Source organism: Leopardus geoffroyi, chromosome A2, assembly GCF_018350155.1.
Source record: "Leopardus geoffroyi isolate Oge1 chromosome A2, O.geoffroyi_Oge1_pat1.0, whole genome shotgun sequence".
Classification (NCBI taxonomy): Eukaryota; Metazoa; Chordata; class Mammalia; order Carnivora; family Felidae; genus Leopardus; species Leopardus geoffroyi.
Genome location: NC_059331.1, coordinates 122337717 through 122358650, shown reverse-complemented (window position 1 = coordinate 122358650; position 20934 = coordinate 122337717). Strand labels below are relative to the sequence as shown.

At 38.4% G+C, this 20934-nt stretch overlaps 1 protein-coding gene across 1 annotated transcript in view; it reads right to left on the bottom strand.

Annotated features, from left to right (window-relative positions):
- GARS1 (glycyl-tRNA synthetase 1) overlaps positions 1-20934 on the bottom strand; it is a 46232-nt gene that overhangs the window by 15192 nt on the left and 10106 nt on the right. Inside the window, exons 2-10 of the mRNA XM_045495215.1 lie at positions 19059-19160; positions 18235-18337; positions 17057-17198; positions 16046-16134; positions 15070-15146; positions 11614-11759; positions 9106-9255; positions 4493-4655; positions 3013-3177 (exon numbers count right to left, since the gene is read on the bottom strand). Coding sequence (XP_045351171.1) covers positions 3013-3177; positions 4493-4655; positions 9106-9255; positions 11614-11759; positions 15070-15146; positions 16046-16134; positions 17057-17198; positions 18235-18337; positions 19059-19160 — 1137 coding nt within the window. The remainder of the gene's footprint in view (positions 1-3012; positions 3178-4492; positions 4656-9105; positions 9256-11613; positions 11760-15069; positions 15147-16045; positions 16135-17056; positions 17199-18234; positions 18338-19058; positions 19161-20934) is intronic.

The window sequence follows — 20934 nt, the reverse complement described above, 5'->3', positions numbered from 1 at the left end:
TTTGGTAAACTGTTAACAACTATGACATTTTATAAAGCAGCTAATTTAATAAAATCACTACTGTGAGGACTTAAAACAATAAAAAAAATCTTTAAAGGAGTTCTCCCCTCCCCTGAGAAGTGCCTGGTACTTTTAGGCTTCTGGTTTTGTTTAGTTTTCCAATGACCTTCCATAAAATGTTGCAGCCTAATCTCAATGCTGAGCCCACATACCCTTTTCTTAAAATTTTTTTCTTTATTCGTAAAAAAAAAAAATCGAGGTACAATGGACATGCAGCATTGTGTTAGTTTCAGGTGTGCAATGTATTGATTCAGTATTCATACATACTGCAAACTGAGTGCCACAGGAAGTCCAGTTAACATCCGGCACCAGACATGGTTACAGAACTTGCAGGATTTATTCTCTCAGCAACTTTCAAATATATGAAACAGCGTTATTAACCACAGTCACCATGCTGTTCGTCACCTCTCCCGGACTGAAGCCCACATTTTCTCATTCCCAATACTTGACGGCTTGGCCACGGCTCGCAGGGGCCCTCGGAAAAGGAGGAGCATGAAGTAGCAGGCTTCATTAAAGCAATGCGGCACAATGGTTAAGAGCACGGGCCTGAGTGAGACCGCCGTGGTTCGTGTCCGAGCTCTACCACTCACTACCTGTTGTGGCTCAAGCATATTACTTCTCAGTGCTTCAGCCTCCTCAGAAATAGAACCTATGAGGAGGATTACATAAAATAATACATATGAAGCACTTAGAATGGTACATGGCCCTTGCCAAATATACATGTCAAATGAAGAAACAAATGAAATAAATAAAATGTAATCCAGGCCACATCCAGAATTTAAATTGAGACTGCAAGACAAGAATCTGTATCTGCTTTAGTGAAATTAGAGTCAGAGCAAATTAAGAAAGGGAACTTAAAGAGAAAAGAAATAATCTTCTCTCACACAAAACAGGAAATATTTTGTTGGTTTGATCTGTAAATAAGAAATTCCAGAAAATCTAAAACATGTAAAGAAGTGAGCATTCACCTATAATCCAAAAATAATGACTACTATCATTTTGGCATACGTCTGTCATGCAAACCTATGAGGAAAAGAATGTAATAAGAAAATCTTAACAGATTACAGAAATTCTTTCCTAAATTCACAAAAGAAAAAGACTATTTTAAAACATCGATGACAGCCGCTACAGGTATTTGTACACCATTATACATATATACATGCGTATATGTTTGCAATGCATGTAAAGTCATCTAACACAGTGGCTGGAAAAACCTATGGGGCTAAGAATGGTTTTTACATTTTTTAAGGTTATTAAAAAAAGAATAAGGGGAGCCTGGGTGGCTCAGTCGGGTGGCTCAGCCAAAGTGTCCAACTTTGGCTCAAATGATGATCTCACGGCTCAGAAGTTCGAGCCCCGCATTGGGCTTTGTGCTGACAGCTCGGATCCTGGAACCTGCTTCTGATTCTGTGTCTCTCCTCCTCATCTGCCCCTCCCCTGCTCGTGCTGTCTCTCTCTCTCTCTCTCTCAAAAATAAATAAACATTAAAAAAAAAAAAAGAATAAAAGACAAAAAACAACAGCAAAGAAAATATGCAACAGAAATCCACAAAGCCTAAAATATTTTTACATTTACCATAGAAAATGCTTGCTGATCCCTCATCTAGAAGAGACGTGAACCACTTTTGGGGAGATGTGTACAACTGGAAGTTTCGCTTTCTACATAATATTCTTCAGAATTACTTTTTGTTTTTCGTTTCACAAAAATGAGTCATTTTTTTTAATGACTCATTTTTATTTTTAATTCTTAAAAATGAACCTATTAAAAGAAAGTCATTTTGAAAAGTAAAGAGTGAAGGGCATATGGGAACCAATGACTGTCAAAAGTCACTGAGATGCCTCTCCAGCACCAAATAAGGGAAATGCCAGAAGGCTCTCCACCTCCTTGTTCTGGATGCCACCTTGTTCTCACTGCCACCAGAGCAGAAAGCATCACCTATATCCAAATGACTTTTTTTTTTTAAACGTTTATTTTTAGTAATGTCTACGTCCAATGTGGGACTCCAACTCATGACCCAGAGGTCAAGAGTTCACATGCTCTTTTGACGGAGACAGCCAGGCGCCCCTCCTATGCCCAAACGTTTGTCACTTCTAAGCTCCAGTACGAATGTTCATGTTTGGGAGGTGGGGATAGGGTGGTACAGTGAAGCAGTAACCTGGAGGTCATCTCTGAATAACCATTAAATACACAGAATTTTGGGGCGCCTGGGTGGCGCAGTCGGTTAAGCGTCCGACTTCAGCCAGGTCACGATCTCGCGGTCCGTGAGTTCGAGCCCCGCGTCAGGCTCTGGGCTGATGGCTCAGAGCCTGGAGCCTGTTTCCAATTCTGTGTCTCCCTCTCTCTCTGCCCCTCCCCCGTTCATGCTCTGTCTCTCTCTGTCCCAAAAATAAATAAACGTTGAAAAAAAATTAAAAAAAAAAAAAAAAAAATACACAGAATTTGAAGAAAGGTAGTTCCTAAACAAGAGATCATAATCTACTTGTCTATTGCCAAAACCTACCAAATAGCTCTCTAAACAAAGAGCACCATGTCTTTCTTTACTCGGCCCTACCACCATTCCCAACACTTTCTGGGGTCCTTGTCAGGAAGGAGGCCACCCCATCTTAGGCGCACCCAGGGACATTACCAAAAATACTGGCCACCCCAAGAATGTACACACCAGCACTGCCCCATTAGACTTTCACTCTCTCTCCGTCTCTCCCTGTGTCTCTCTCTTACTCTCTTTCTCCATTAAAGCCGTCTAAGTCTACAAAGGGCTCTTGGGACATGAGAGTAACCCCTTCCTTATAAGGGGGCACAAGGCAATTGCCTTTTCCATTTTGCTTCAGAAAAAAAAAACCTTTTCTCCTTGTTCCACTCTGACATAAAGCACATAAAAGGCAATTTTGATATTCATGCTCCTAAGTTAACAGCGTGACGGTCACATGCTAACAACCCTTCCATTCTCCTTACATAGGACGTTTTAGATTCGGCATCCCAACAGTCACAGGCATAGTGGGCCATCTCATTCTCCATGTGCTGTCGGAAGCGGAGTTTATCTGGAGATACTCCAACCTTCGTGAGGTAGAGGTAGATGCGGCCAATGAAGTAGCCTAATACTGAGTTGTTAATCACACCCTAAAAAAATTAATGAATAAACAAGTAAATAAATAAGCAAGCAAACATGCAAGCAAGCACAGAGGAAGGAAAAAAACATGCACATTCTTTCAAAGGCCAACATACTGTTTTCAATCTATTCATAATCTACTGAAAAACATTCGAAACACAAAGTAAGCTAATTTATCCAGCTTTCAGAACAATCTCAAATACCCAGAATGTGACTGTGGCTATTTTTAATGGGGTTAACGTCAAGTTAACAAGCTGATAATAATGGAGTGATTCAAAATCTTTCTGCCATACTCACTGGGTCAGCAAAAAATTCAGCCCAATACCTCACACCCTCTATAACTACAGTATTAAAAATGACATTCATAATAATGACCCTATGGATTGGAAGATACATTTCTTCTGAATTAACAGAAGTAATAAGACACGTTGAGGGGATTTTAACGTATCCTTATGCACCGAAGTTTGTACACCCCACATTGTATGTGTCATCTTACTATTACAGTACCAGAAGGATCTTAGAAATCATCTAGCCCCCATCTCCAACCTGCTGCTGGGCTCTTCTCTACAAAATAGCTGCCAAGTTATCACCCAGCCTCCAGTGGAGTATTTTCAGGGGCAGGAAGTTCATTGTTTCCTGAAGCAATTCACTCCACTATCAGGCCACAGCTACTATAAGAAAGTTTTCACTCACTCATTTCTCCAGACAAATGATTGGAGAAATTTTATTCTACGCAAGACTTTATCCCAATACAGAAGAGATTAAAATCCCGAGGGCTTGCTTTCTGTGAGTCACAATGTCTCCCCAAAAGTAGCACATATTGAAAAACGTTGGATTGATAATGCAGAGTTCAAACCAAGATCTTTTTTCCAAGTGCTCTGCTAAATATGTTTTTCACGTTAGACCCAATGGCCCACAAATCGGCATGTTCACGTAATTTCCTCCCATTATAACAATAGTATAGAATAAATACTATATAAAAACAAACACTATATAAAAAATAAAGTGACCGGGTTGCCCAGGTGGCTCGGTCAGTTAAGCACCTGAGTTCAGCTCAGGTCATGATCTCGCAGTTCTTGAGTTTAAGCCCTGCATTGGGCTCTCTTCTGTCAGCACAAGCCCTCTTCGGATCCTCTCTCCCCGCCTCTCTCTGCCCTTCCCCGCTCATGCTCTCTGTCTCTCTCAAAAATAAATAAACATTAAAAAATAATAAAATAATACAATGACTGCTAAAATAAATATGTTATCATTCAGTACGCAGAATTTGTTAAGTGCTGGAGTCCCTGAAGAGGAATAACCTAAAGGAAGTTACCGACAGAATCTTACCTGTTCAACAGCATCTCCTAGGCGCATTTTCCTAGCAGACTGTCCGCTGACCTGGGCTTTTGCGGAATACAAATAAAGGTGGAGGTCTGCGACATTCTGGAACTTGGGATGGTCCTTCTCACTGGGATCTACAAAGTGCTCAATTTCTGCCATTGTGAATTCTCTGGAAGCAAAAACATACAAGTGGCATGCTTAACTACAAAGAATAAATGAGGCCCTTATTTTCAACTTTATTCTACAATGATATAACCCCTCACACGACAGGAATCTTTTATCACTAAACAAGAAAATTGTTTCCTAAGGGAATGGCATGAAAAAAAAAAAGTCTGATTAAGTTTGTGTAGGTAGTTGTTATTTTTAAACACATTAATGAAAACTTCACTACTTGCTTAAATAGTATTTTAAACAAATACAGTCAAATTTCTCTCAAATATTAACTCCTTCTATCTAATGACAAAGATTCTTTGCTTGGTCAAACTTTAATCAGTCTCCTGAACCTCCTCCTAGGCCCATCTGTACACTTCCTTATAAAATCCAATTTTAGCAAGCACCCTGCTAAGTCAATTTAACCAGAACCCCTCCCCCACTTGCTACATGTGATCACTTCTGGTATCTTTTAGGGTTTGTCATCCTCCACCATCCCCCACATGGTATCTGATCACCCTGGCCTGCCTTCGGCAAGATCCTGTTAGGCTGGTTTAGTCAGAATCCCCCTTTCCCCTGATACTCCCTTTTAGTAATTTTCTAACTACTGACCCCCACCATGCTCCTTGGCTATAAATCCCCTCTTACCCATGATATATTCAAAATTGAGCCCTGTTCTATACTGAGATCCTTTTCCCCTACCATAATAATCTTGAATAAAATCTGTTTCTACCACTTTCATTACTGTCCATCTCTGTTTTTCCTTTGATACTAACCACAACAACAAAAGATTCTTACTTTCAATGGAAAATAATTTTTAAAGAACAGATTGATACAGTTTTTAATATTAGGAAAACTTAAGCCAAAGTCAGATGCAAAAAGAAATGAGATATTTAATAGTGACTTCCAAATAAAATGGTTTTCCTTAAAGCACTAGCAAGTCTTTATAAATATACACTAAATGAGTTCCAATGTGAAATTAAAAGTGAAGTGAAACTGTTCTTTAGCTTTTATAGCAGTTTGGTTTCTTCCTTTTTCTTGCTCTGAACAAGTAAATGACAGATAATGGCACCATACGGCTGGCTTCTTTAGAGTAACAGCTTCTTGAATAAAGTGTTATTCAAGGTTGAGGACATAAGGTATAAATTGAACAGGCTAACACTAAGCTAACTGCATAATGCTGAAATAAATATGCATATAGTAATGGTTTCCCAAAGAGATTTCTCTGAATGGCAATTAAGTAGCTATTGAGGGAAAAGTGGTTTAAGCTATGAGTGAAAATCAAATCTCTCTTCTTTAAACAAACTCTCCCCCACACACACATTTATTACTGCACTTTCATGATTATTTCAGATGTTTCAAAGTAAAGAAAAATTGCTTAAATGGGTTTTAAAAATACATGAAATGCATTGCAAAAGAGCTCTGATTTTTAAATTTTATTTTTTAATGGTATTTACTTGGCCCCAAAGCACCTATATCTTGTCTTCTGACCACTACCAAACATCTGTGTGCATTGAAACATGACAGAGAAGCACAATGTCTGTCCTTACATAGCTTAGAGCTGGGCTGTTAGGAACAGAACATCTAAAATGCAGGGCATATCACGGGGCGCCTGGGTGGCGCAGTCGGTTAAGCGTCCGACTTCAGCCAGGTCACGATCTCGCGGTCCGTGAGTTCGAGCCCCGCGTCGGGCTCTGATGGCTCAGAGCCTGGAGCCTGCTTCCGATTCTGTGTCTCCCTCTCTCTCTGACCCTCCCCCGTTCATGCTCTGTCTCTCTCTGTCTCAAAAAAATAAATAAAAACATTAAAAAAAAAAAAAATTTTTAAATGCAGGGCATATCAAAATAAGGGCCCGGCCCAGAATCCCAAAATAATCTGCTGCCAAAGCCTTTCCATCTGTCAGCTCACAGACAGGAGGTGGAAATCAAAACTAAACACGGATTTTACCAGCAGTCTCCTGTCTTTGAGTTCACAGACTGTACCTGGAACTGCGGAGAACAAAAACACATACAGGTCTAGAAGACAGAACCAGCCAATCAAAGTAAAAATAAATTTTTAGGGGCTCCTGGGTGGCTCAGGTGGTTAAGCGTCTTCTGACTCTTGATTTCGGCTCAGGTCATGATCTCACAGTTCCGAGCTGTCAGCGTGGAGCTTGCTTGGGATTCTCTGTCTCCCTCTCTCTCTCCCCTCTCTCACCCATGCTCGCTCTTGCTCTCTCTCAAAATAAGTAAATAAACTTAAAAAAAAAAATCCAACTCGATTTCAGCTCAGGTCATGATCCCAGGGTGGTGGGACTGAGCCCCACATCAGGCTCGGCACAGAGCATGGAGCCTGCTTGGGATTCCCTCTCTCTTTCTCTCTTTCAAAAATAAATAAACAAACATAAATTAATTAATTAATTTTTAAAATTTCGTATGAACACTCCAATACTCCCAACCTAAAGAAATCACAGCCAGGCAAAGACCTAATAACTCTATGTCATCAAGAGGAAATCATAACACTAAACAAATCCTAGCCCTACCCAACCCATGTAACAAAAAACACGGGGTTACTGGCTCATGGAAGAATGAACAGCCTTCTAAGTCAGGATCTTACAGGGGCATATACCAAAAACCAGCCAGAATCCAGACAGGATGCTTTAAAGTGAAAATGACCGGAGTGCCTCAGTGGCTCAGTCAGTTAAGCTCCGACTTCGGCTCAGGTCATGAGTTAGTTCATGGTTTGAGCCCCACATCAGGTTCTGTGCTGACAGCTCAGAGCCTGGAGCCTGCTTTGGATTCTGGGTCTCCCTTTCTCTCTGCCCCTCCCTTGCTCGTGCTCTCTCTCTCTCTCAAAAATAAACATTGAAAAAAATTTAAAAAATAATAATAAAGTGAAAATGACCAAGGAATAAAATGTCATGAAGTCCCACAGCCTTTCACCAGTTAACTCCTAGAATCACTCCTCAGTTCTGAGTTGGTTTTCCGATTTACCACTTTTTATTCCAAAGGCCTTACTTTGTGATCCTTTATAACTTCCAAGAGCTACTCTACATGATGTAAACCCTCTCTAAAACACTGGCTTTAGGGGCGCCTGGGTGGCGCAGTCGGTTGGGCGTCCGACTTCAGCCAGGTCGCGATCTCGCGGTCCGTGAGTTCGAGCCCCGTGTCGGGCTCTGGGCTGATGGCTCAGAGCCTGGAGCCTGTTTCTGATTCTGTGTCTCCCTCTCTCTCTGCCCCTCCCCCGTTCATGCTCTGTCTCTCTCTGTCCCAAAAATAAATAAACGTTGAAAAAAAAAAAAAAATTTAAAACACTGGCTTTAGACAAAGTTAGTCTTACCCAGCTTCCTCGGTATTTTGAAAGCATGCCTGCAGACACTACTGGAGCAGACAGAAAGCCAAAAAACAAAAGGAAAAAAAAAAAAGAGAGACAGAAAAAAACAGAAAAACAAAAGACTCAAACCTGACAAGTTTTGCACTGTTATCATAGCTGGCTAAAGTTTCTGACCACCTCTTTTTTTCTGTACCTCTTTTTTCTCCCACCTGTTTTTCTAAGTCTTGAAGCCCTTCCTCTGTGCAGTCTCCCCTTTCTAGACAAGAAGGCTGAAGGAATCATAGGCCTGAAGATACAGTTTGGTCAATCACAGGAGTGTTTCCTCAGTGGGGGTCATGGGGACTAACAAGATTAGGCAGGTGGTTTGGATGCTTTGATGTAGAGTCAGTGGCTGGGGCATGCTATTACTAAAGTCTGTAATTACAGTGAGTAAGGAGAGAGGAGAAGGATGGGGCAGTGGGGCTGTGGAAAATCATTTAGAGTCTAAGATAGTTAGGTTTACCTACATCTTATTTTTATATGGACTTTATTACCCCAAGAGATGATATTAGTAAGAAAAATGTATAGAAACCACAAAAAGCTTAAGTCACAAACAGCTAAGTCACAGTATGTTTCTAAAGAAAAATGTTAACTAAGGGCTAATATGCCGCCCTACATATTCCTGGATACATCTGGCAAAGGGAGGTTATTAGAACAGAAGCGAGTGAGTAGACTAGATAAAAATAAGCCTGCTAGCTGGCCTTTCTGTCATATAGATGCCTCAAGTATCTGGAGGAATGTCAACTGGTTATGGAAGCACTCTCAGCCCAAGTCGAGCACTGTTGTTTGCCCTGGACACTGAGGACTCCCTCTCATAAGCATCACCTCATCCCCACCTCACCCTATACTTATATATATCACCACTGCCAGAAAATGCCCTTGTTTAGACAGTCAAGATCTTGCCATTCTCTAAACATATGATGAACATCACATTAGTCACTCAAAACTACCTGATGTCCCAGAGACTACAAATGTAAAACATAATCTTTTGGGGGACAAAAATAAATTCTGACCCACGTAAAAATGAAGCAGAATTGTTTCAACATAGCAAGATTTCCTTTCCCATTCAATGCCAAGGTCATTCACGATTTTTACCAGCAGAATAATATGGGCAGTACCTGACTCTGATCAGTCCAGATCGAGGGGAGATCTCATTTCTAAAAGAATTTCCAATCTGGGCAGCAGCAAAAGGCAACTTTCCTTGGTTGAATTCCAAAAGTCTCTTAAAATTCAGGAAAATCCCCTGTGCAGTTTCTGGTCTCAGGTACCTAGAGTTTAAATAAATCAGTTGGTTAGAAGGAAAGAAATTGTTTTCCAAAAATCTGAAACTCTAGATACAAATCCTCAAAGTTCTAAATACTATACTACTTTTGCACAAAACTGTACATACGTGCCCTAAAGAAAAGTTTTAGGAATACACATTTTTCTTGGTGGCAAGCATTCTCAAGCACGTGTTAGAGAATGTATCAAGCAGTTGGTATGGTAATACTACTACTAGAAATGTGATTTTATTTTATCTCTCTAGTGAGTCAAATAGCACCTCTCAATGTCCCTAAAACCTGGTTAATCATTTACACGGAGGCAGACAACAGTTTTGGATCCTTCCGAAAATAAGACCCTGCCTAAGTGTACCTCTACGAACCCACCCAGGAGAGTGCTGCTGATGGCTCAAAAGAATCCATTATGGGCTAACACTTGACATTAGAGCTCACTCATCACAATCATTACAACAAGCCAGGTAATTTTCCGGATCCTCCCTGTCATTTTCTTTTCTGTGGTGTTCTACATTTCCAGCCAGAGGCTTCTTCTCTTTTCCTCCATGTTTTAAAGATACAGCCAAGCAACTACTCCAAGATATCCACTGTCCTCTATTTTACAGAAAGTATTCTGTGCAAAAGCATCAACTAAGAAAGCTTTCCCAACAGCCTGCTTCAAAATAAATATTTTGTGAAAAGAACTTTAAAACAAAAAAAGGGGGCACCTGAGTGGCTCAGTAGGTAAGCATCCAACTTCGGCTCAGGTCATGATCTCATAGTTCATGGGATCAAGCCCCGCATCGGGCTCTCTAATATCAGTACAGAGCCTGTTTCAGACACTCTGTCTCCCTCTCTCTCTGCCCCTCCTGGCACTCACCCTCTCTCTCTCAAAAATAAACAAACTTGAAAACAAAACAACAAAGAAAAATTAAATTATAATTTCACCCTCCTCTCACTCTAACACACCAACTCCTCATCTTGGTGGTGCTTTCCAGTTTTGATACACATAGAAGCAGAACTACAGTTTATATGCATTTTTTTAAAGCTGTAAGTTTGTTTGTTTATTTATTTTTAGGTAAGCTCCACACCCAACATGGAGCTCAAACTCACAACCCCGAGATCAAGAGTCACATTCTCTATTAACTGAGCCAGCCAGACGCCCTTATATGCATTATTTATAAGTAGAGTGTGTAAAATGATGTATTCGTTATTTTTCCATTTTCTAAATAATCATAAAAATGTAACATATTTAGCAATTGCAGAGTATTTTACTAAAATGAACTACTTTACTATAATTTACTTAACCATCTGAAATTATTAAATAGATTATTTCTACTTTTAATTTATGTACTCTTGATAAATATAGCTCCCTTTCCTTTTGAATTATTTCCTCAGATAAATTCCCAGGAGTGGGATGATAGGTCAGAGGGTTTGGCCCATTTAATGACTCTCTGTATGTACTGTCAAAATGAAAGGCTTGCCTTTGGCCTCTCTCCATAAAATATCCCAAATCAACACAGTGTGTGACTAAAACAATTCCAGTAATACATTCTGTCACAATTACTTTTCATTGTTCTTTAGTTGCTACTCCAGGAAACATGATCTGTCTAGCTTCAGCCAATGCCTACACTCCATTATTCTACAATGAGACCGTAAGAAAAATATCTGAAGCTATGAAGTGTAATACTTTGGCTAAGTGTGTTAACATGGAGAAGAAATCTGTAAATACAGATTCCAGCTCTGGATCATATTGTAAGCTGCTCAGCTTTCCTTACTGTGAAAACCACATCTTGTAAAATAACAAGCTAAACCTATGTTATTCAGTATGGTAGGCCACTAGTCGAATGCCTATTTAAATTAATTAAAATTAAATATATTTTAAAATTCAGTTCCTCTCAGAAGCACTAATGCCATTTCAAGTGCTCAAAAGCCACATGTGGCTGATGCCCACCATACTGGACGGCACAGATTATAGAACATTTCCACCACTGCAGAAAGTTCTATTGCAAAGTGCTGATCTAGACAAAATTCTTCCCTAAGTGCCCTTCAGCAATAAATTCAATGACTTCCAAAATCATTCTTCAACTACCTCTTTTGCCCTATACAGCTATAATTAGAAGACATGATGATCACAGACTTTTATTTTGTGACAAAAAAAAAATTATCACATACACCAAAAAAATTACATTCAGAAAGACTTAGAAGGAATATACTTAATAATATGTCTGTCATTATTTCTCCTTAATATATTTATCTGCACTTTCTACATATCACTTATCAAAAGTTTTCCTTCATGGCTGATAATGATGTTTACTTTTTATTATGAGAAATTTTAATACCTTCATTACATAAAGAATAAGTGATACATACCCAGGCATGTTTCCTCCAGGCCCAATGAAGGTCTTGAACATTAAGTTAAAAGATACTGGAGGGGACAGATCATTTCCAGTAATGGGGGATTTTACATTATAGTTCACAAAAAGATCCCCAAGTTCTTGCTGTCCATAGTTATCAAGCTAAAGGATAGGTCAAGAAAATAATTAATGTAAAAGACTGAGGAAAAAAAACAGGGCATAAGATAAGAGTATTATATATAAAACCCATCCATCATTAAAAGTCACCCAAAACAAGAACATCAGAATTAACCTAACCCCCAAGATATCCAAATTAAAATCATAACCAGTTCACACACTCTCCATTTATCAATTTACCATTTACCATTCTAGAAAAATGGAGTATCTTTCTGGGACTGACCTAAAACTCACACATTCACCATTTCACAATGAAAGATAAAGCAAAAGTATCTCTGGCTCAGTTATAATAGTTACTGACTGGCAAGCATCTGAAATCATGTAAGTTAGTGTTCAAAGTTGAATTTTACCACTCTGTGCATATTTCAGTCAGGTTCACTTCCCTGTCTATTCATTAAATGTGCATATACCTTTTCTTTCCCACTAGATATTAAGATCTTGAAGGCAGAAGCTGTTTCTTATTCACGTCTGCTTGTTCCAATTTATTGCACATTTTATACATCGATAATCAATGCCAAACTCTAAAATAATGTATGACCCTCCAATTCAAAAATTTCAAATGACTATGACAAACCATCTAATACTGAAGAATATTCAAAACTTAAAAAAAAAAAAAAATCTCCCAAGAGAAAGAAAATAATTAGATAAATCAACTCATGGCCATAAGAACTGAGGCTCTGGAGTCAGAAAACGCTAGATAAACTGCCCAACTCTACCACTAATGGGTTGTGTGACTTAAAATAAGTTCTTACCTAACCTCTCAGAGCCTCATTTTGCTTCTCTGTGAAACGGGAAAACAGAAACTACTTCACTATGAAGGGCTACTATGAATATTAACTATGTAGGGGCACCTGGGTGGCTCAGTCAGTTAAGTGTCTAACTCTTGATTTCGGCTCAGGTCATGATCTTGCGGTTCGTGAGTTCGAGCCCCGTGTCAGATTCTGTGCTGACAGTGTGGAGCCTGCTTGGGATTCCCTCTCTCTCCCTCTCTCTCCTTCTCTGCCCCTCCCCTTCTTGTGCTCTCTCTCTCTCAAAATAAATAAACCTAAAAAAAAAAAAAAGATTATGTAAAGTACTTAGCACAGGGCCTGGCACATAGCATACATTATACTACTTACTCAGTGTCTTGACAAAGATATCTGATCGGGCCTCTAGATCTGACTACCAAATTACAAGAAATATGGAAACGGAGGAACATGTAAAATATCACTAAAATGATACAGTCAGCCAAATCCAGATAGTAGGAAACACTAAGGAACAAATGATTCAGCTTTAAAAAATAATTTTTTAGGGGCGCCTGGGTGGCTCAGTCGGTTGAGCATCCAACTTCAGCTCAGATAATGATCTCGCAGTTTGAGTTTGAGCCCTGCATCAGGCTCTCTACTGTCATTGTGGAGCCCGCTTTGGATCCTCTGTCCCCCCCTCTGTAAATCTCCCGCTCATGCTCTCTCTCTCTCAAAAATAAATATACATTTAAAAATATATTACCAATTTTTTTAAATGAAAGTTAAAAAATGACTTTAAAAACTGGTACATTCAGAAATAGGTCAGCAAAAATGGATACAGAAGAAAACCAATTAATTCTGAGCTACTGGATCCACATAACAGGAATAAAGCCCATCCTAACTCAGAGGGTGAATCGGTGCTTTTAAAGAAGCTATCATGCTTCATACAGCTGAAAGGAATCAAACGCACTAACAGGTGGAGAAAATATTATTACTCACTCAAGTGAACAGATGGGCCTTTGGCTGTGAATCCACCAGGGCAATTTCTGAGTACTAGACCACAGTCCCCAACTTTTCACTGAACATTACATTGACAGCTTGTATGTGTATCTGATATGGCAAATCAAAAAACAGACTGCTCTCCTAAGACCATGCATATGATATGAAACAGAGTCAGATTTCAAACTATAAATTATGACTTAACAAATCAGCTAATTACTTCCTGGTCTGACACTTGACTTGGAAATGAATGAAACTGCTAAGATCAAAGATACATACTCACAAAAACTTAGTAGGTCTAACATACTAAATGGGAAACAGTAATTTAGGGGTAATTAGAAGTGCTTTTCATTTCTTCTTTCTATTAAAGGTCATGCCTTTGGAAAAGGAAATGAGAAATGAATGTGTAACTACAACTGTCAAAACTCAAGAACTGATTTACTAAACCATGAACAACAATACTAAAGTAATGAGTTTTAAGCAAAGGATAAAATATACCTCACAAGGACTAAAATCAATTGGCAGATTAGTCAACAGCCAAATTGAGATTTTCTTTCAATTTAAACGAGGAAGGAAAAAATTTCTCTACCGTTAGAAAGCTAGATATCACAGGGAAAAATCAGCATATTTGTAGAAAATAAGGCAACAGTGAAAAAGTATCTAATAAATTCTCATGAGTAAAAAGCAAAGAGGTAGGGATTCCTACATTCAGCTTCACATATACATATACCAATGTAAAGAAAAGATGTATAAATATAGCAGTGGGGTGTGTGTGTGTGTGTGTGTGTGTGTGTGTGTGTGTATTTTTACCCAAGGAAGTACATAAAATTTAAGAGGTAAGCTTTGATGGACCTCATGATCAAACATGGTGTTGGAGAAATGTACTTTGCTTAAATGAATACACGACATGAGCAACATATGTACATGGGCATGTGCATATTCCTGGGGCAAAGAGGTGCAGTTTTCATAATATTCTTAAAGTGATCTGTAACCCAAAAGGAGGATAAGAACTATTTCTGATATAGAAGGTATTCCTGCACTTGGTAAAATAATTGATTATCTCTATGGTCTCTTTTGTCTTCCCTAAACTTTGCCAACTTAAATAGAAATTATAAAACTTTTAGTCTATAGGGAAAGCAGGGGCCTGCTCATTGGGTTTTAACAATAACAGCATGGAGTCAGGGACGGTGCAACCACAAGTAGATCAAGTGGCTGATGAGACAGCGCTCATGAAGGTATCTTCCCCAAAATCTCTACAGCAAGACTGAACAACATTCATCTTCAGTCACTCGTCTGGTTTTTGCTATTGAATCCAGAAAACTGGTTTCGAAGGAGATAGAACAAATTTCATGCCTATTTACACTGAATTGCTAGTTTGGGCTAACATAAAGTATTAGCCACAAAAGGCAGCGAAAGAAGAAAATAAAAATGCAAAGAGAGACAGAAGGTAAACTCTACTACTTTACAATTGTGGCCAGGGTCAGCGCAATGTGAAATTCAACAGTCACCAAACACTGAAAGAAAGACAGCACCTTCCTGAGTTACTGTGATAACATCTCTAAAGTACTCACCTGAGCCAAGACACTTTCCATCTCTGATTTCTTTTCAGCAGAGCACTTCTTATCAGACATCACTTTCTGTAAATGAGCTACAAGAACAGTGTTGGTACATGTCAATTTCAATCAATGGGAAAAAGGAAAATGTACTTTGAGATTCAGTGCTGAAGTGGTAAGAAAATGAATCCAAGGATAGTGTTCTTACTTTATATAAATTCCATGGTTGATTTTACAGGGAGAACCATAACACTGTCTTGATTCTTTTGTAGGACTTAGAGTTTCTACTTATCATGTATAAAGACTTGTTAAATAAGGGACTTGATCCATACAGGCATACCTCAGATATATTGTGGGTTCGGTTCCAAACCACAATATAACAAATATTGCAATAAAGCAAGTCAAATGAATGTTTTGGTTTCCCAGTACATATAAAAGTCATGTCTGCCTCATACTGTACTCTGTTAAATATGCAACAGCATTATATCTAAAAAAGTACATACCTTATTTAAAAATATTTTTTTGCTAAAATGCTATCATTTGAGCTCTCAGAAAGTCCTAATCACTGATCACCATAACAAATAACAATAATTATGAAAAAGTTCAAAATATTGCAAGAATTACCAAAATGTGACAGAGACAAAGTGAGCAAAAGCAGTTGGAAAAACAGTGCTGATAGACTTGCCTGATACAGGGTTGCCACAAACCTTCCATTTGTAAAAAAATGCAGTATCTGCCAAGCACAATAAGGTGGAATGCAATAAAGTGAGGTATGCCTGTATATGTAAGATCTGCGCACTTTAATCTTTGTATGTTATGCCGCCCAATTTTTTTTATTTCAAATTTTTATTTAAACTGTAGTTAACATATATGGTAAAATTGGTTTCAGGTGCGCCAAAAAATTTTTAAGAGAAAAAATATGAGAAAAGTTTAATCTAAACCCTTTGTTTTGATGAATTCAACCTAGAAGAGTATCTGAGATGAAAAACCATACCTTTTAACAGATGGTCAGCGCGAAAACACTCTCCATTTTTTACATCTTTCACCATGAAGTCAGCAAATTTATCTACGTGGCCAGAGGTCCTAAGTTAACAAATGCCAAGCCAATCTGTCACTTTCATACAAATTAAAACATAGACTTTACCTTATAAGACAATCTTCCTGCTATATGGAGTATATTAAGCTTATATCTATGCATCTGAGAGGTGGAAGCTCCCGTATGTATATAATGATGTATCCATGGTAGATAATAATGTATGCCGAGAACATGCTTCTTCAAATATATCCTCACCCTTTCCCTAAGTTCTTTCTTCCCATAGGGAAAAGACATCAACTAGATTATACTTTTCCACAAGTTGCCATAAAGCATGTGCTACTTTGCAGAATCAATTAATCCATGCCTATCCCATTATTAACGATCTAATAAGCAAAGGCCGAAACCATAGGGAATGTAACTAGGCAAGAATTCATGATACTCAGTATGGATCCTGAATCTTAAAACTTCAGCACAAATAGCAGTATTCAATTCTAAATGCATACACATCTTTGCCAAGAACTTCTAAAAACTCAAAGGAAATAATCATATATATTTGCAAAAATCCATCTATCAGATGTTCAGCAGACTCAAAAATGAGGAACGATTTAAATGCCTACAATATGGCACTAACTAAATAAATTATGGCACATCCACAAGAGAATACTATGCTGTCATTAAAAATGCTTTAGAAGAACATTTAGCGATGTAAGTAAATGTTCACCTACGTTACATGAAAAAAGCAGTGTGCTGCTAATGTTGATGTATATACAGGGACTTCCAGAGAAAGAACACAGTAAGAATAAATACAGTAATTTTAACATGGCTGTCTATGGACATTAGGTATGTATTTTCTTTGTTTGTCTTTATTTTCCAGATTTTTATAGTGAATATGGGTAGTTTTTGTAATCAGGAGAAGTTACTTAAATATGCATTATTAAAGAATTTCAGGCCCCAAAGTAGAGATCTTACTTTAAAACTGGTTCAGGAGTAAGCATGGTACAATCAATCTCTAGGATCTGCTCCTCTTGGATAAAGTGCTGCCTCCAGGTCTGAATAATATTGTTCTTCAAAGCACATCCAACTGGCCCAAAATCATACAGACCACTAACGCCTATAAAATATGAATGAGTAAAACGTGGACTTTAACTTGTCACTCTAAGCAAATGAAAGCAAAAAGACACAAGAAACTGTAAGACTTCACATACTCCCTAAAAAGGTATTAAAGTCGGCACTTCGAATCTCTCAATACTGAAGAGTCTTACTTCCAGCTAGCTAACAGATGTAACATTTAAAAGCTCATACTCCATTTATTATATTTACACATTAAGAATTCCAAGTAGGTTTAGAAAAAAACTAAAAGCAAATGATGTTCCTCCATATGTGAGAAACAGAATGAAAAAGCAGATTACAGTTTTGTGCCATAGATATAACTTGTTGTGGCAGCTGGTAACAATGACCTAATATTTTAGCACCCAATTCTCTAAATTATTCTTGGGTATATGAGCCACTATACTTAATCTTGGGTAAATGAGCCACTATATTTAAACCTTAAGAAGTTAAACATTTAGAGATCTGCTTAGCCAAACCTGAATCAAGTTTCAGTGGCAAAGTACTAAAAGTCTAATACTACTGCAATGATCTCCACTACCTGAAAAATACCACTACACATTTAATCAGTAATTATATTTGCCTACAGATAGGCAGATAGGCAAATAAAATTATAGAGATTTATCTACATACCTGTGAAGAACGTTTTCTCTTGGCAGTTGCCATAAAGAATAATCTGGGGGACCCTGGCTTATCACTGCCCTTGTGTGGACGTGCACAGTACAGCCGGCCAATGTTACAATGGCCCTCGAGTGCTCCAAAGAAGAGTCTATCTGATAGGTACATGGACATATTAAGTACTTAATACCTGGGCCCCTACCAATTCCCTACATCCTAATGGAAAATGCAGTCTTTAAGAATAAGTAGGGTGGAAAGACAAACAGATTTTACACCAAATGGCCAACTTTAAAGGAACAAAAGCAAAATATCCTGTTTTACGTGACTTGATACAATGAGGTATCAATCGAAAAGCCATGTTTTTGATTTAAACACATATTAAAGCCACCAACAACATAACTGCTCTATCATTAATCCCCTACCTCCATAAATAGCAAAAGCTTGATCGTAGAAAAATCTCCTCTTCAGGGTATCTTCCATTTTTGCTCTGTCTACAATGTCATCTTTGGGCTGTAATGCTAGCTCCTGTAAGGGATTTTTAAATAGAAAACATGTGACTGGAGGGGTGAGTGGAAATATGAATTTATATATGTGAATTCAGTTTATTCCTCAACAAAATTCAATATAAAATTTATCAGACAAGATTTTGATACCTTAAAAAAATAGAAACCTTAGGGTTTTTTCCCCCTTTGAGTTACAGAAAAGGTACCTTTACTTAATTATTTAGCAAAGTATATGATCATTTCCAAGATTACAAGACTAAGCTTACTTAGATGCAGATACTGATAAGCAATGTCTGAATTTTTAGTGGATTACAGTAGTAAGATCATGAATTAGAATTCCACACGATTTCAATTTGGTGATGGGATGGGAGCAAGTATTAGATGGATATACCTTTTCCTTAAAAGAAAAAATTTAACACAAAAAAAACTATTTACAGGCATGGAAGAATTCATAAAGAAGAGTGAGCACAATGCCTTCCAGGGAAATTCATGGAGCATACTGAGTCTAGCATTTGGGGGAGGGGGAGGTCAGAAGTCAGGGAGGCTTCATAGAAAAGGTGACATGTTGAGATGCAATTTGAAAGGATGAGAAGTCTGCTGGGTAGCGGGGGAGGAGAAGGCATTCTGGATAAATAGAGATAAAGCAAATGATACTTGTTCAGACACTCTTCTAGGTCTTTCCCACCGACAGATTAACAATCCTAGACCAATTTACGTTCCTATTTTAGGATCCCAAGACTCACCTTTGCTTCCAGGACCCTCTTCCGTGCTTTGAGCTCTGCTACGGCTTTGTCTACATCTACTTGGGGTGCTTTATCTTCTTTCAGTTTTCGTACAAGATCTCCCTGTCCAACGAAGAGAATGTATAGTCAGGACTGGTTTCAGAAGTCAAGAAAAGTTTTGAATGTGTTTTTAAGCATGCCTTTTAAAAAGCATCTGTGTAAGAATAAGGCAATTCAAATGTTTAATACGTGAGAGGTCATAAATAACTGAAGGTCTGTGCCCTCAGCAAAACACACAAACCCAGATTACTATACAAATAACTATGTTCTAAGGGGATAAGTACTAGTGTGTTTTCTTTTTCCTTTTGGGAGAGGGGACAAATGGAAAAGGAGGAGAGAAAAGCATTGATAAAAAGTATGAAAGAACAGGTTAGTACTGAGAACACGAAGAGCCAGTAAATCAACCACCCTCCCCTTGAATCTCTCCCCTATTTACAAAAAAACAGACTATATTGCTTTCCCACCTACTTCTCTGGCCATTTCTTTTTTTTAAGTTTATTTATTTTATTTTTGAGAGAGAAAGAAAGAGTGTGAGTTGGGGAGGGGCAGAGAGAGAGGGAAAGAGAGAGAATCCCAAGCAAGCTCCACATCATCAGCACAGAGCCAGACACAGGGCTGAAACCCAAGAACCATAAGATCATGACCTGAGCCAAAGTCAGAAGCCTAACCCACTGAGCCACCCAGACACCCCATTTCTTCTGGGTCACAACTGACTCATATTCCTCTGCCCTTTTCTATTTTTTTTTAACTTTTTTGTTTTTTTAATTATTGAGAGAGAGAGAGAGAGAGGGAGAGACAGAGCATGAATGGGGGAGGGGCAGAGAGAGAGGGAGACACAAAATTCGAAGCAGGCTCCAGGCTCTGAGCTGTCAGCACAGAGCCGGATGTGGGGCTCAAACTCAAACTGCAAGATGGTGACCAGAGCCGAAGTCGGACGTTTAACCGACTCAGCCATCCAGGCATCCCCCGCCTCTGCCCTTTTTTTAATTGTTAGAATTTTTCCTCACTGATTTCTCTGGAATATCTTGTTCACTTCCAACAACCTACCACCTGTACACTGATCCCAACACTTAGGATAATGTGGTGGAGTAAGTAATCTGAGAAAGCAAACAAACATTACTTACATGGTCTGGGAAACTTCAAGCTGAGAAATTAAAGTTGTCAACTTGATAGAGCCTTTGGGTTTCAAGCAGAAGTAACTGCTCTCTAGACCTTCCACATAGGCTTTTTAGGATTTTCATAGATCAAGGTCACCAAAATAATAAGCACTCAACTCAAAATTTAAAAACACATGAGGAAACAAGCCACCATAGATGAGACTCAGCAGAAATGACAACAGAATTAGAGCCTCCAAAGTATTAGAATGATCAAATACACTTTGTAAACGCTTAAGACAGTTTAAAAAAAAATAATGAAAGGAGTCAAAAACATGAGCAATAAATAAGAGACTATCAAAAACCATCAGGAAACCGGAAAAAGAACCACACAGGTTCAGGTCCCATGAGATGACAGGGGGAGAGAGTGAGGACTGGGGAAAATGAGTGAAGAGGAGTGGGAGACACAGGTTTCTAGTTATGGAATGAATAAGTCATGAGGATAAAAGGTACAGCACAGAGAACATAGTCAATGATACCGTAATAGTGTTGTATGGTGACAGGTGGTAGTTATTCTTGTGAGCACAGCATAATGTATAAACCTGTCAAATCACTATGTTGTACACCTATGTTAACACTGTGTGTCAGATATACTTCAATATAAACAATAATAAAGGGGAAAAAAGAACCACATCGATCATCTAGAAATGAATCACAGAAATTAAAAACTCACTGGACACGTT